The following is a 15,697-nucleotide window of genomic DNA, read 5'->3' on the forward strand; positions in this document are numbered from 1 at the left end:
TTAAAATTTGAAAACGTATTTAAAATTTAAATTCAAATTGGAAACAAATAGAGAAAAACACAAACTATAACCTAAAAAACATGTGTTACTTTTATGTGGGCTACACACTGACCTTTTTATACACATTTGTAGGTTCAGGTAAAGTACCTGGAAAGTGTTACAGCCTCTCTTGTTTGCTCACACATGATATTTCTCTGTTTTTATTTTATTTATTTTTTTTTACATGAAAGGATTGTGTGGATGACATACCACATATATAAATTATAACAAGATAATCTGCTTTTTCAGATGATAGGCTGCCAGTTCTGTCATGTAACATGCATTAACCTGACTGCATATCAAATTAATCCAGATGTGACGCTTTACTTTACCTTCTTTTGTTTTTGTCCTGTGAATTCTCTTATAACTCTTTGCAGTCACCTAAGGAGGGTGGTGCTCATGTCTGAAGTAATTTCACCCCTGTAGCTCATTTCTAATTGGTTAAACTGATGGCGTTACAACTCACCCCGTTCTTCCCTCCAGTAACTCACCTTAAGTTGTGATACTGTTAAATGCACAGTATCTATACTTTCATTATTTGTCATAGTGATAATAACTTTCATTAATATCAATAACACACATATTTATAATGTTTAACAGATCATTTTATAAACAGCTATTTTCTTCTTTAGGCTATATATTTTCCATAAATATTTCCCACATACATTACTAATGAAAGTAATTATAATGTTTACCTTTAAATGTTCTTATTGTCTCACTCAAAAATAATGACAACTTCACGTAAAACAATGAACCATATAAGAAGCAGAGGAGCACGGCGTATAAAGTTGAGTTTCAGAGAGCATTCCTAGAAGAGGCGCAGGTTTCATCCGAGTTTACGACGGCTGTAAGTTAACGCTGGAAATGTTCCGAACGCTGTTCCACTAGGGTCGCATTAGATTGTGCTCCGTTTCAAAGGGCTGATAGTGGCTCCTCCCTCTCTGTACCTTGTGACAACAACAACTCATCCACAGAGCAGAGGCACACTTTTCTGCTCATTTTCTTCCTGTCATTCTCTCTCAATCTTTCTCAGAGCCCTAATTTCAGCACGGCACCTCTCCACATCCATTCGCGCGTCGGCGGAGCGCACTCGGGTGGGATTTCTTCTTCTTTGCGCTACTTTTGCATACTGGCTCTCCTTCCCGTCTGAACTTATTTGATAGGTGCAGAAACACCATGGCCGTACCGGCTGCTCTGATTCCCCAGTCGTCTCTGGTCCAGCCGTGTCCGATCTCAACTTCTTCGTCAGCATCATCAGCATCATCATCATCATGCTCCGCGACCGCAGCATCATCATCCTCGCCCTCGGCCACTTCTGCGTCTCCCTCTCAGTCAGCGCCCCATAATCTGTTCCGCACGGATCTTCTCAGCACCAACACCAGCAGCATCTCACTGGCCGGCAAGCCCGTGTACTCGACCCCGTCCCCAGTTGAAAACACCCCGCAGAATAATGAGTGTCGGATGGTGGAGCTTAGGGGCGCCAAGGTGGCCTCTTTCACAGTGGACGGACATGAGCTCATCTGCTTGCCCCAGGCGTTTGACCTGTTTCTCAAACACCTGGTCGGGGGTCTGCACACCGTCTACACCAAACTCAAGCGGCTGGAGATCACGCCGGTGGTGTGTAACGTGGAGCAGGTCCGGATCCTGCGCGGACTGGGGGCCATCCAGCCCGGTGTCAACCGATGCAAACTCATCTCCAGAAAAGACTTCGAGACCCTCTACAACGACTGCACTAATGCCAGGTCAGAACAAGTGCGACTCTGTTAGTGCTCCAAATCAATAGACAAGTTAGATAAGAAGTGAAGCGAACCTTGCAGTACAAAGTAAAACGAATGTACTTTGTTATTAGAGTAATACGTGGAACAGATGTGCAGGACATTTGCAAATACTTTCACATTTGTCTTTGCACTTTAAAATATGTTCCAATTAGAACTTAAAATAATTTTACAGCCGGATGCAACATTGCAATTGTTTTAAGTTCAACAAACAACTTTTTAGTATTATTTTTTGTAGTTTTATTTGCTTTTATTTACTTATATTGTGGCATCAATAACTTTAATCTCAAGAAGTTCTTGATAAGTATGGATCTTTGCTAAACTGAAGGTGTTGCAAAAAAACATTGAAAAAAACACATCATGTTCTTATATCATTAAAGTAATTATAATATAAAAATAAAAAATTCTAGAATACTATAAAGTAACTATAATCAACTTTTTGCAATTGTTGCAAACATTTTATTTGTGTTGTAGTGCATGTGCAAAACAGGGTGTTTCTTTTTTCTTGAACTATTTACCAGAATGAATCATTCATAAGTGACAGTTGGCTCAAACATGTTTTGTGGATATAGAACATGAGAGCTTTTTTTTTTGTTATATATTTTTATACATACAAATGTGATTTTTTAAAATTTTATTTCAAGTTTTAAAGTCACCCTGCATGTATGCATGTTGTAAGCAATATTGAGCTCCTATTGAGCATAAGAGGAAAATATTATTTGCTTTTCTGTTATTTGAGCAGGTTTAAATAAGCATGTTTGTCAGAATTATTATAATAGATGCTCTGTCCAATGTAGCTGTATTTATAGGCAGACATTTCTTTCTACTCTTTTCTTCCTCTGGGGAAAAATCAAATCATAGTCAATAAGTGCTTGTATACTTAATGGCAGGAGTGATACAGTGCTTGAAGGTACAGCTTCACACAGGAAACAATTACAGCTTGTAACATCGGTGAATAATTCGCCCTGAAACTTTAATGTCACCCTTTAGTGATCAAGTGAATGGGCCCAATAATTACTAGAAAAAGTAAGCTAATTTAAAAATGTCAAGGTGTTGACAGCTCATCTGAAATGAAAACACAAAACACCTTGCATGCAGCAATTCGAGCCTGAGTTGTACAATTTCAGATAATGTTTAATGAGGAATTTCAGTGCTACGAAAACTGAACAATAAATCACAACTTCTTTTTTTTTCTTTTTACGATAATCACTTTATAATTAAAAAATATATATTGTGGATCAGGCACATGTTCAACATTGAACATAATGTTAATATCAATCTTTTTAGATCTGAATGATTTTTATCATTATAAACTATTTTAACACAATATTATTTCTCACAAACATAACATTAATATACATATAAAAAATAATATAAAACACACTCACACTCGTAATATGATTTTCTGTTTTGGACAAGTGGCACTTTTATTCAGTGTGAGTGCAGATTAAAAACTCTTTTGTTAATTCACACATTATTATACCATCACGTACTTTTACAAAAAACAAAAAAAATACAATTATAATATGCAATAATATATTAATTATATATTTCTTTCTTTCTTGTCATGCACATATATTGGACTTCTTAATGCTAGTCATAATTACAGCTGCAGATTAACACCAAATGCATTGCATTATTTTGTATTAGTGTAAATAATTAAATTAAAGCAGTTATTATGTTTGTCTAAAAATGCACAATGTAAATATTCCCCTGTAGCTGTACGTCAAGTGCGGTGTGTGTTCGTCCAGCAGCGGTGCTAAAGAAGCAGTCTGCTCACAGTCTTTCCCATGCTGTCTGTACGAGCTCCTTCTGGGCCTGTGTTTGCTTTCAATCCGTGCGGCCCCGTCCCAGGGACCTGAGGTGATGGAGTGTGTGGTTTGAACTTCGGGGCTGGGAAAGAGAGTGGTCAGTGATGGGGTTAAAGGATAATGCAGTGCTACACATTGCTTTAATGACGCTAAAGTGCTGGCCTATTACAGCTGCATAGAGAGGCCTGTAATTGTCTCTGAAAGCACCTGGTACTGCCGGTGTTATGCTGAAATCAATCACCTCCTCCATGTCTGCTTCCCATTTGGAGGATTACATCATTTGTATGGACAAAGGTATCTGCTCGGATGGAACACAAACACACCGGCTCTTATTTACAGTGTGGATTTAATGTATCTACATCTGCTTTGATTCTCTGTACGGGGAAGGTCATAACTCTAGCATGGACATGACTCGGGGGGCTGTTACTTGCTCATATTTAGAATTTTAAAGAAGGATAATTTTGTTTGTCTAAAGCAGTCTAGATGATTATGATAGAATGTTTTTGGTATGTAGAGGAGAACTATACAGAGGAGTGGCGTAATGGGTTGTGCGTATGCTGACAGCGTAAGAGGTCAGGTTTGAGTCCGGCCTGGAATGTGTTCCAATCCTATTTCAATTGCAAATAAAGGGAACCCCCCCCCCCCCCCCCCCCAAAAAAAAACTAGAGATAATTAAAAAAATGGCCTAAGCACTAGCGAGCTCACTTTTCCAGCATGCTGCTCGGCTTCCAGAGTGCTGAAGAAGTGCTAATAATCCTCTTTGCTTCGGGATAACAGCGGCCTTACATCTTTGTCTGCTCACGTTAAAAGAATTCCCCATGAAGCGGAGTCAGACTCGCCCCGTTCTCCCTTCCGCATGAGGACGTGTTCCTCCGGCTCCCCCCTCCTCATCCTCCCGGGGACCCTCGGCCCAGATTAATGCGCACCTTCTGCCGCCGAACAGATACGGGGCTGTAATCTCTCTGCTTTCACAGGAGTTATGAGTCTGCCCTGTGAGAGGCAGTACTTCAGCTACTTGTTTTCCTTTCCATTCTGTCCATGTGGGACGGTGCGGTTCTTGCCGCCTGGCGACATTTGAACTCTTAAGGAAAGGTTATTGAAACACCAGGGCGGTTGGGCTGGAGGTGAGTGCTGAGACAGCTGTTACGTTGGAGGGTTTGTCAGGATGCGTACGGCCCAGGCGGTTAATTGACAGTTGTTGTCAACAATGGAAGGTTAAATAGATTCTACTGAATGCATATTTTATTTAATTAAATTTAAATGAATAAAGAATATGTCCTCAAGTTTGTGTTCATTTAATTAATTGTGTTTTAAACTATATTTTTGTTACATTTTTACCTTTATGATTCAGTCACAGGGGCATCACGTTTGACAAAATATTTTTGTTTGTGTACAACAGACTGGCATATTTACAGAGGAGCGTCATTATTTTGTTTAGCACTCAGGGGTGCGTCTTAACACACAGTGGCAGATTTTATCGCTCTTTTTTCCCCCCTCTCTCGCTCTCTTTGCAGTGCTCTTCTGATATATTTGTTTTCGACAAGGCACGGATGTGTTTACAGGTACTCATGGGAAATCTTTGGATCGAATTCAAATCATTCCCAGTCAGAGTGGGTGCTAAGATACCCGTCACCCAGCAACCACATCCAAGAGGGAGCTGAGGCGATAATAACTTCAAAAAACAGAGAGACAGATGCTGATTAGGATGAAAGAGTTGAGGGGGGATGTGTGTGTGTGTGTGTGTAGGGGGGATGCATGTTAAAAGGCTTGTTAAAATCACAGATTCATTGTAGCACTTTCTTACAAATCATACACATGATTCCATATTCCTCACTTGCGATCAGTGCTGATGGATTGAAAATGAAGCAGATAAACAATCTGGTTTTTATTTTTTCCGTCGCCGTGAGTCACTGGAGCTTTCCTTGATGGGATTAGCCACGTGTGTTCAAATTAACTGTGCTCTTGGCATCCGTTGTCATTGCGAGACGAGACAGCAGAAGAGATCGTTATGAACGTGACTCTGATAAAAGCAACTTGATACTTCTGTATTCAATTGAGGTTCATTTGAAACCGTTCTAGGAAAATATTCAATTCTCTATTCAAGCCCTCATATTTGCACGCACTTTAAAATTTCGATAACAAAAATTTGTTCTTGACATTTGACCTCCATATTAAAGGGATAGTTCACCCAAAAATCTATCATCAGTTTATCTATATATTTTCTCACCCTCATGTTGTTCTAAATCTTTTTTTTCTTTTTCTGAAGAATATTGTCATACAATGAAAGTCAATGGGGTCCAAAACAACATTGACTGAATCCCTTTTAGTTTAATTGTTTGGCATTTACATCTTTCAAAAAGTCTTCTTTTGTGTTCTGTAGAAGAAAGTCATACAGGTTTGGATCAACATGAGTAAAAAAAAAAATGAATTGGTCAAACATGCAGCGTTAATCGCGCAAACAGCGGACGTTCATGATTTTTAGAACAGGTTGCGGTGACCTTGAGTGATGGCGTAAGTCATCAATCAGTCTCAAATCAAACAAGCAAGTGTAAGTGTGTCAAATCATCTGCAGGTTTCTTTTTTTCTGACCACCAGAAGTATGAAATGAGACAGGACAGTGACACTAGCCACCATAGTCACACCTGAGACAGATTGCCGGTGGAAAAAAGCAATGCATTATGAGCTCTCTGACTCGGAGCCCTGGCATGTCTTTAGCCACCATCCCTTCCACATTACAGCATATTTAGGAAGCAGTTCGCAGACCGCTGACGCTCACGCAGGGACGCTAACCACTACTGACACAAGTTAGAGGGAGCAGATGAGATTTCTTGATTGGAGAGCGATTCCGGGCCTTAGCTCGGCTCTGTCTAATATGGTCACATAAAGAAATTGATTTTCCCCAGAAATTAATTAATTTTTCATATAGCCCAAAGCTGGAGTTTAAAAAGAGAGTGCACTTTCTGGTTTCCTATTTTCCTCCTTTTTTAAAGAATTATTGCCTAATCATATTAATACTTTTGCCCTAAGGATAGAAAGATGATTGTACAAATGCATTTGGAAATATGTATCGCTGAGTATTTATGATTAAATTATGCAAATAACTCGGCTCTCATCCTTCACGAACCCAGATTGTCTAATTAGGATTGATATGCCGAGTGGATGTTCGCGAATCTGAATACAAGCATGTCCAAAGAGCAGAAAATTGAAAATGACAAGGCCGGAATCCTTAAAAAGTGTTTTTTTTTTTTTTTTTTTTTTACAGTCTAATTCAGCGTAGCCGTATCAGGAGTTAATTTTCCCTGGCTTCATTTTCGTGTTGAAGCTGACATGAGAAAAAAAAGAAGAAGAAGAATACTTAAGGGAATCAATCTCAAATGGGATTCCAGAAATTTCCTCTTCTTGTTTTTTTCCCCCTGTCTTCAAGATCATATCAAATGATGAATCTCCTCCTATATAAACTTTTTCATGTTATCACGGAAATATCTGCGTTGTTTGAACTTAATGGCCTCTTCTTGTCCCACTCTACTGTGATAAAAGTGAATGATGGGAAATCTACCATGTACAGTGATATTTACTCTGTTATAAAATGGAGGAATGTCATGATGGATGTTTTATGAGCTCTGTGGTTTTGAGAGAAGACAGCAAAAAGCTGGATATTTAAGTTTGAACCGCTGTCATAAACGGCGTCAATGAGATGCGGGGAAACTCGGAGAGGCCGTCAGCAGGTTTTGGCCGGACTGCGGTGAAGGACAGGTGACTGCTGAGGTCTCGAGGCTGTTTTCATTTAGGTCAGAACAAGCGCCACTTTACAGTGCAATGAGAGCACCATAACTCCATTAAAGGAAAACAAAGGGCTCTGGAGTGCTGGAGACACTTTTCCTAGGACAAAATAAATAGAGCTCTCAATTCAATTCACTTCAAGCTCTCCTGCAAAAATGAATTATATTATTAAAGTAGGCCTACCTTTGATAAAACTACTTCCGAACTTCGCCATAAATTACATATTTAGTAATTTATGAATACTCCATGAAATATGCTTAATAGGGCATGTTAAGAGTTTTTTTTTTTTTGCTCCTTAAAAATACATTTACATTGTTTTTGTGCTGCCAAAACAACTGAAGAGTCCTTATCCAGTTAGATCATTCAAAGGAATGAAAGAAAATAGGAAGTTATACATTTTTTATCTACATTCCTCTTTTAGCAGTGTGACAAAAGACTCCTAACACCTCTAAAGGTATCTCATAAAGTTCTGATTGTTATCTAATCTTTACCTGGCCCACAGCTAATGACACTCGAGAATAGAATGGAACTCTATCAGAGCTCAAAGCATGATGGGCCTTTGACAAAGCTGAGACACCAGGCCTCTCTTATGAAGCTGGAATCCTCACGGACCGCACAGAAGCCCATCAAGTCAATTTAGCACAATTGAATCATAATAGAAAAGCCAAATTTCAGTGCTCGTTGCCGCTGAGGATCCCATATGTTGCCCATATTGATGCGGTTGTTGATGTGTTTGTATCTCATTCTCGCCACCTTTTGAGGAAGCATCTTTTCTTTTTATATTTTTTGTTCAGTAGCTTTTATTTCTTTTAATTCGTCCATTGCATTGATGTAAAGATGTAAGCGTCAAGAGTCGTGATAATATTCCTCAAAATATGCTCGACTGTGTTTAATTTACTCCTGCGTTTGAATATATGAAACATTCTAAAATGCGGCCGTAGCCTCTTTATGAAAACAAAGCAAACAGTTAAGAGACCTTGTAGCTCGATCATGGTTTGCCAACTGAAGGCCAAAGTGAATGAGCGACGAATAGCACACAACTCTCTGCAGGGGGAAACATCCCAACTTGTAATGCAGCCCATAAAACAACTGGAAATATTTTTTTTCTAATAATCCCTAAACCGCCCGAAACCCTCAATGGGCTATACTGCATTTCATTATCAGCAAACAAAGGTGTTGTTCCTTTGAAAGCTATCCAGAGCTTCTCACATTGCTGTTGTCTAAGTCTAGTGAGACAGGCATTCTGATAACTCTTTCTATGATGCTCCGCTTGAGTTTCTCCTGCAGACTCAAATGTCAGCTATTCGCTTTAAAAAAGAAAGCGTTTTTTTTCCATAGCAAGTGGCTGTGGTACCCGGCTATTATTACTCTCTTCTTAAAGACTGACAGTTTGCTCCAGAGAGACATGACACCAAACTCGTCTGCTGGAGGCGTACCACTGCATTTCCCGTCTGTCCAATCAGATATTTGTAAACTGACGACACCTGGCAGGAGAAGGTAAATGGTGAGCCCAGAGCTGTTGCAGGCACAGATATTGTGTTCAAGCCTTTGTGTGATGGAGAGATACCAGACACAATTACATACTCAAAAGCACAAACACACTCTCATAATCACTTGGAATAATTCGTACGAGATGGTGAAATCGCCATAACAACTTAGATCAACTTACATCTTACAAAAATCTAGTAAAGGTACTTTTAAATGTTTTCATATTACATTCATAGTTTTGGGGTTTGAGTAAGGGGTTGTTTTTGTACAGTGTTTTTGTACAATGTTTTTGTGCGACCATCTCATACAAATTATTACTTTTTTTTGTGTGTGAGACCAGGTTGGAGACGGATCAAACCATAAAAAAATATATTTATCAGAGGTGGCTCTTTTATAGCTCTTTCATATATCTTTTATCTTAAAATTAATTATAAAAATATATTTATTTATTTAACCCTCTGGGGTTGACAAACGCGCCAACGGGTTTTGGTGGATTTTCGAATTTTCCGTCTCGGTCTCCGTGAACTTTCTTTCTGGAGCACGTCACAAAAATGAAACAAAACTCCGGGAATACTTGCCACACAGACATGAACAATATATCTATAGAAACATTTTGTGTATATATTAGATATACATACATTAAATATATTAGACATTTTTGAGTATGTAACTGTAAAAAAATAAATTGAATTGCATAACTCACATAATTTGTAAGAATCTGATGGAAAATGTTCATACTGAAATCTCTTACTTTTGGGAATTAGTTTGGGATATTGTTGCTTGTTTTTCCTCCCTAAATCTCTAGGGAAGATGCTTATGAGATTAATAGGGTCTTTTTACCAGAAGAAAAATCTCCATTTCTATTTCTGCATTTATTCTCATCTTGAAACTATTTAGACTTTGAATAGCTCTTTCCCATGATATTTTAGTTGTCTTTTGCATTACTATTATTTTTGAGAAATGCTTAAGTTTTGCCCATCCCATTCTCTTACTGCATCCGAAAGGATTATGTTACTAATGATTTTGATTGTGGATTTATTTCAAGACATGACGTCATGAACTGATGATTCAGAGAAAACGATTCCCTTGAAAGTTCTGCTTTCATTTCAAAGCCATTGTAGAGGAGGTTCATGGCTGTACACACATTTACATATTTACATTCATGTGCTCGGGAGAGAGAATATTCTTCCAAAGTGTCTTAAAGAAGGATAATTTATTCTAGTTGTGGATCCGGTCTCACATTTTAAACTCTGTTGTGAGCTGTGTCTCCATTCAGACAGCTTATGCTGTGCTAATACAACATTCCCAGCATAATGTGTCTGTCCACATCTATTATCCCGCTCTGGAACAGGCAGTGTGATATCCGTAAACTTCACATATGAATAGGCTCAGCTGAAAAGGAGAATGAATTAAGTCAAGCTGACATCGCATGCCAATAAGCTTTGTTTCATTCCCAGTGCAGTATTCATTTGCGGCACAGAAAGATTTATTGCATGATTGACAATTATGAGAGGATGACCTAGTTTTTTGTAATGGAACAAAAATGGTTTTCATGGGACGCCACTGCCTGTCTGTGTATTCTGTGGATGCCAACCAAGTAATAAGTAGGTTTTCTCACCAACAGAAACTGTTTTTTTTTTTTTTTAGGGGGGTGGTGACAATGAATCACAAAAGTGACAGTGAATCACTTTACTTTTGCTCAATACATTTTGTCTAGGATAATTCAGTATTAAGTGTCAGCGGTCCCTATAGACATCAGCTCCCTTTAAGCTAATACATTCAATTTGCTCCTCAAAGTTATTTTCAATGCGATTTGACATGGTTCTCCCTGCAGGCGAGCACTTAAGTAACTTTATACATGGAGGAGGTATGGTATAACCATTCAATAAGCTACTAAACTGTCTCCTGCACTACTGAAGCCGCCCAACAACCCTACAGACAGCTATGTCTACTTAACCAGAGCCGTTTTCATTGGAATCTGGCTAATATTTCATGATTCATGCATTTTTGATTTTACCTTTCTATTAACTGTTTTATTCAGCTCAGTAAAGCTCATTACAGCTGTGAGGAGGGCTCCTGCCCCCACGGGACCATTGGTTGAGTGGAACCACAAATGGCACAAGCAGGGTTTAGCCAGAAGTTAATATCCTGCAAAATTGTTTCTGAGTAGCTCGGTAGAATACGGATGATTAAATGACACGAGCAGATCAAAAAAACGTTTTCTCTGACTACAAAGTGTTAAGTGCCGGTGCTTTCAAGCGCTACAGATCTCCCAAGGTTGCCATTAAGTGAAATAGGACTTATTTAATGGGAAAGACTGTCCTGCCGAGAAGGGAGAAGGCAACGCAGTTCTGAGAGCACAGTGGAAGGTTTTGTGAGCTGTACAGAGAGCAGCAAAGCATTGACAAAACAACAACAGGAACAACAGAAAAGACTGTCAGTTCCTTTGTTGCAAGTCCACATTATTATCACTCTGATCTGTGTGTGTGTGTGTATATATACACACACACACACACACACACACATCTCGGGTAGTTTAATTATTAATTATAATGATCAAATCTTTATATAAATATATCTGTTTGTGTTCCAGATAGACTTTCAGTCGTCGTATTAGTGATGGGGATTTTAGTGATTTTCTGTCAATATTGTGTCTCAATGAAAAAACAATGCAATGCGCTGTCATGTCTTTGATCTGCATTCAGAACAAATCGCGCCCTTCTTTGTGTGATATTTGGGCCAAGCTGCGCTGCATTTGCAGTGTTGACAATGCACAGTTTCCTGAAACCTAAAAGGAAAAAAAAACAAAAAAAAAAAAACAGTTTGTCTCACTGATTATTTATGGTACAGCAGTTTGGCTCTTTTAGCAAGCATGTATTTCTGTGTAGCGACTTGACCTTTTGTTGCGGTCAGAGCGTTATCCGATTCCTTTCTCTTTTTGTCTTCAGTGCAGCGAATTCCTAAAGCTTCACCTTATGGTGAACAAAATGTGAACAGACACAGTTTCCTAGTCTCTCTCTAGTCCTCCTCCCAAAGATAAAATTCTATGTTACCGATTCCGAGAAGACAGATTAAGGGTTGTAAAATGGAGTATGAGGATTTTGCAGTTATCAAATGTCCTCTCACTCTTGACCTTTCAAATGTCAGAAAAGGAATGTGAGACAAAAGCAAGCTCACAGATCTGATTACACGGATCAAAAGTGTCTTTACGCTTCTATCAGTGACAGGGATGTTTAATTGGAGGATACTGGGGAGGGCAGCTAAAACAATACACCATATTTATGTCTTCTGTGCCTTTTTTTATACTTTAAGTATTGTGCTGGAAACTGCTCGTAGTTGTTGGGGCATTATGTCATTTTACCTTGATAAAAGAACCTCTTCGGCAGCTGTGTCTCTTGCTAGTCTCACAGTCACATTCCAAATAGTCTAATATTATTCCAAGAGTTGCACAGCTCTGAGTGGGGCCCTCAAATGCGTACTTTAAAAGGATAGCACACATGCTCACGGCTATGATATGTATATTCCTTTTTGCCATGGAAGGAGATTTGAGACAGGATAATTAAAGGTGCGCTTCTCAAAGGGTCAGGGTCAAGCCAATAGGAATGTCAGAGACTTGCGAGGCTATGACAGCTCTTTTCAACAGGCCACGGCGGACTGGTGCAGGCAGAGATAGCACAGCGCCCCAGAAAGGGCAGCACGCTGACAGCTCTCCAGCCACGCCATCCCAGCAGGAAGGCATCATTTTGAGAAACAGATAGCGAGCGAGGCCGTCGGTGGCGCGGACCAGTCGGGACAGATTAGGCGTGGCCCGCGGGTCAGCCCGTTCCCACCGTTTTGCTCGTGGCCTCCTGGACACTGGAGTGTTATTAATAAAAGACAGGGCCAAAGTGCTCATTGAAAATCTCAAACTCACCTCTTTCATTAGAGTAGGCGTATGTTGCTAGCACACCAACACACCATTAGTATTCTAGCTGTGGACATAAGTTGACATGTAATGTGCCCTACAGTTGTCTTGTTGGAACTTTCTTTTTCCTATTTTTAACCTCTGTAAAGTAAAGGTGGATCATGCCATTTTTTATGTTAATATTCTTCTATCCCAGCTTAAGATGCTGAGACAACTAGTGGTCTGCCAATATATCCCCAGGGCCAATACACAGTAGAGGTTGAAATTTGGTTATTTATTAATTAGACATCAACTGTAAGTTTTGCTATTTGGACAGTTTGTGCAAGTCTTTTATCTTGACATTGATCATGTTAAGATCCATTTGAAGGATACAAACCATGTGAACCGAAAACGGTCAGGAAATTTCTGCGGTCACTGGACAAACACAATAGAGCAACTTTAAATCCTAGATTTAAACCCTGGTGTGCCGTTTCTAATCCGATTCTCTGTTATAGCTCCATGAAAATTGTTATGTCATATATGCGATGTCATATTCATTTATGGGTATATCAAATACTGAGAAAAAACTGATTGGACATTATCTAATAAAAAAAAAAAAATTATTTTGATTTTCAAATTATTTACATTTATTTGAGTAAATATGCTAAATTTCATTGCAGCAATGTTCTATATTTGAGGGACTTTTCACACGATACCGTTTTCAAATAAAAATGAAAACATTAATTCACAGAACAGTTTTGGGGACTGAAAACGCACACTTTTGAAAACAGGTTTCAAAGTGCACGTTTTTGAAAATAATACCGTTATCGTCTCCGTGTAAAATACAAAAATGTGAATTTGTGAAAACGGTGACGTCGTGCGCATGCATATTATGTGTTCATTCTATACTGTAGGTGTGTAATGTTTCTTTACAAAGTGACATTGCCAACTACTGGTCTGGCATGCATAACACAGCGTTTAGTCGTTTTCACAGATCTGTATCGGGATCCCCTTGTCAATTATATGCGAAAAATGCAAAGGAAAACTTTTACGTTTTTAGTGCATCGTTGTCATGTAAATTTTGTTTAGTAAATCTGGCTCTTAGACTTTTCTGTCAGTATAAGTTAGTACACTTAAGTGTAATTTTAAGTATTTTTCCGCAAAGTACATAAAAGTAGACTGATAGTATACTTTCTTATTTTTTAGTTTAAAAGAAGTATACTAATAGCACACTTAAATAATCTTCTTTTTTGTAAGGGTAAACATAACCCTCACTGCAGTGTAAGCAGATAGCATGAAAATTAATTCTCCAATTAAATGTAAAATAGTTATGAATTGCCATGAGAGCGTGTTGAGTAAGCCATTTATAGTTGCTCCAAAAGTTTGGTTGACTGCTCCAAAAAGTGTAAACTTTGTGGCTCTGGCACTTTCCCAACTCTGCTCTATTTGTTTTGAACGTCTCGACCAGTCAACATAGCAACAAGTGAGTTTGGTGGTGGGACTAACGGTTTGTTCAACCAGTGTCCAGATTTTGGAAAACCTGTTTGAAAAGAGTAAGTATTTTTGTAATTCCGTTTGGTGATGCTAGTTGCGCAGAAATGTAAACCTTCACTTTTAACTGGGTCTCTGTTAATGTAGTGTATTTGTCACAGTAAATAATCTGTATTTCAACACGTTAAGTGAGGATATCTGTACACACAGAGATAAACCGTGCTCTCATAACTCTCTCCTTACCTTAAGCGATGACTGGTGTCGTACCTGTCATGTGTTTAAAAGGAAGCATAACATGATAGAGCAAGATCTCCGATCAAGATGTGCAGGTGTGCGACGGCCGTGATTTATATGCCATGCCTCAAAAAAAAGGATGTCAACTTCAGGCCTTAATGAAAGCTCTTGAACGGATCGGTGGAAGTGAGATATGTTGACAGTAAGCATGCAAATGAGGTTAAATGTGTGCAAACTGAAATGAATCACCTCCCGGCTCAGCCATTTATTCAGCAATAAGCTTTTTGGTGGTTACGTAGTGGCTTGTGACACATTCCGTCCTTTGTTTCAAACTGCTAACTGTATTTAATTTCACATCTTATCGGCCTAGGCTTTGTCTGTCTAGCGGCTCCTCCCGAGTCAAAGCGACCCCTTGAGATAAACTCTGTCAGACTCTGGGGTGATTTATTAAATTGTGATTTCTGTGAAGGACTTTAATGGGGGTGGGGTGGGGTGGGGTGGGGGAATACATTGCAGGTGGCTACCAGCTTCAGGCACTGTTTGTTCTCTGATACACCCGCTAAAGGTAGAAGAAAGAGAGAAGTACAAATCTGAGTGGGATTTCCTTCCTTTGTTGTGGCAAGAGGAACCTTCCCCCCCCCTGCAATCCCCCTTTAATTTCACCATTGCAGCAGTTGTTCTGAATAACTGCTGTTTAGAATCGAGATGGCTTGAGGAACTCGGGGCTATTTATATTATCCCGCGACCCAGAAGAGTAAATTTACATTCATTCAAATCCACTAGCGGACACCTAAAAGTGTCTCTGACCCTCTATCCAAATCTATAAGGGAAATGTACTGACCCAGTCTTAGCTCTATTTGATTAAACTAGTTTGCATCTCTTTTTGGCCCTGCACTAGTCTGCAATGCATGCATCATGCTAACTATTTAAAGTGGTGTGTGTGGAAAATACACTAGTCAATGTATTATTAAAGCTAATTTACAGCCGAATATGATTAACCACGGCAGGCGTTTCATTTCAAGGTTGTGCTCATATGGCCTCGTCTTTTTCTCTAGTCGTAAATGGCAGGGGAACATGGCCCATAAAAGTGATATGTTACTTATTCTAGTGGTATCTGTGAATGGTGCTATAATTAGCGCCTGATGTTCACTATGTCATACTTTTCTGCTTAGCTTGTTTTAGCCTGTTGTTTCCAA

The 15,697-nt window shown here is 39.1% G+C and overlaps 1 protein-coding gene across 11 annotated transcripts in view; it reads left to right on the forward strand.

Moving 5' to 3' along the window:
- The first annotated feature begins 812 nt into the window (after positions 1–812).
- Positions 813–15,697, forward strand: part of dachd (dachshund d) — a 106,051-nt gene continuing 91,166 nt past the window's right edge. For 10 of the 11 annotated variants that reach the window (XM_084122308.1, XM_084122311.1, XM_084122313.1 and 7 more), the window contains exon 1: positions 978–1,781. In XM_084122308.1, the coding sequence (XP_083978434.1) occupies positions 1,216–1,781 (566 nt within the window). In that variant the 5' untranslated portion in view covers positions 978–1,215. Of the gene's footprint in view, positions 1,782–15,697 lie in introns of all 11 variants that reach the window. The other variant, XM_084122316.1, reaches the window with a different exon arrangement.

The sequence above is a fragment of the Abramis brama genome (genome assembly GCF_963993115.1).
Source record: "Abramis brama genome assembly, chromosome: 8".
In the NCBI taxonomy this organism is placed as follows: domain Eukaryota; kingdom Metazoa; phylum Chordata; class Actinopteri; order Cypriniformes; family Leuciscidae; genus Abramis; species Abramis brama.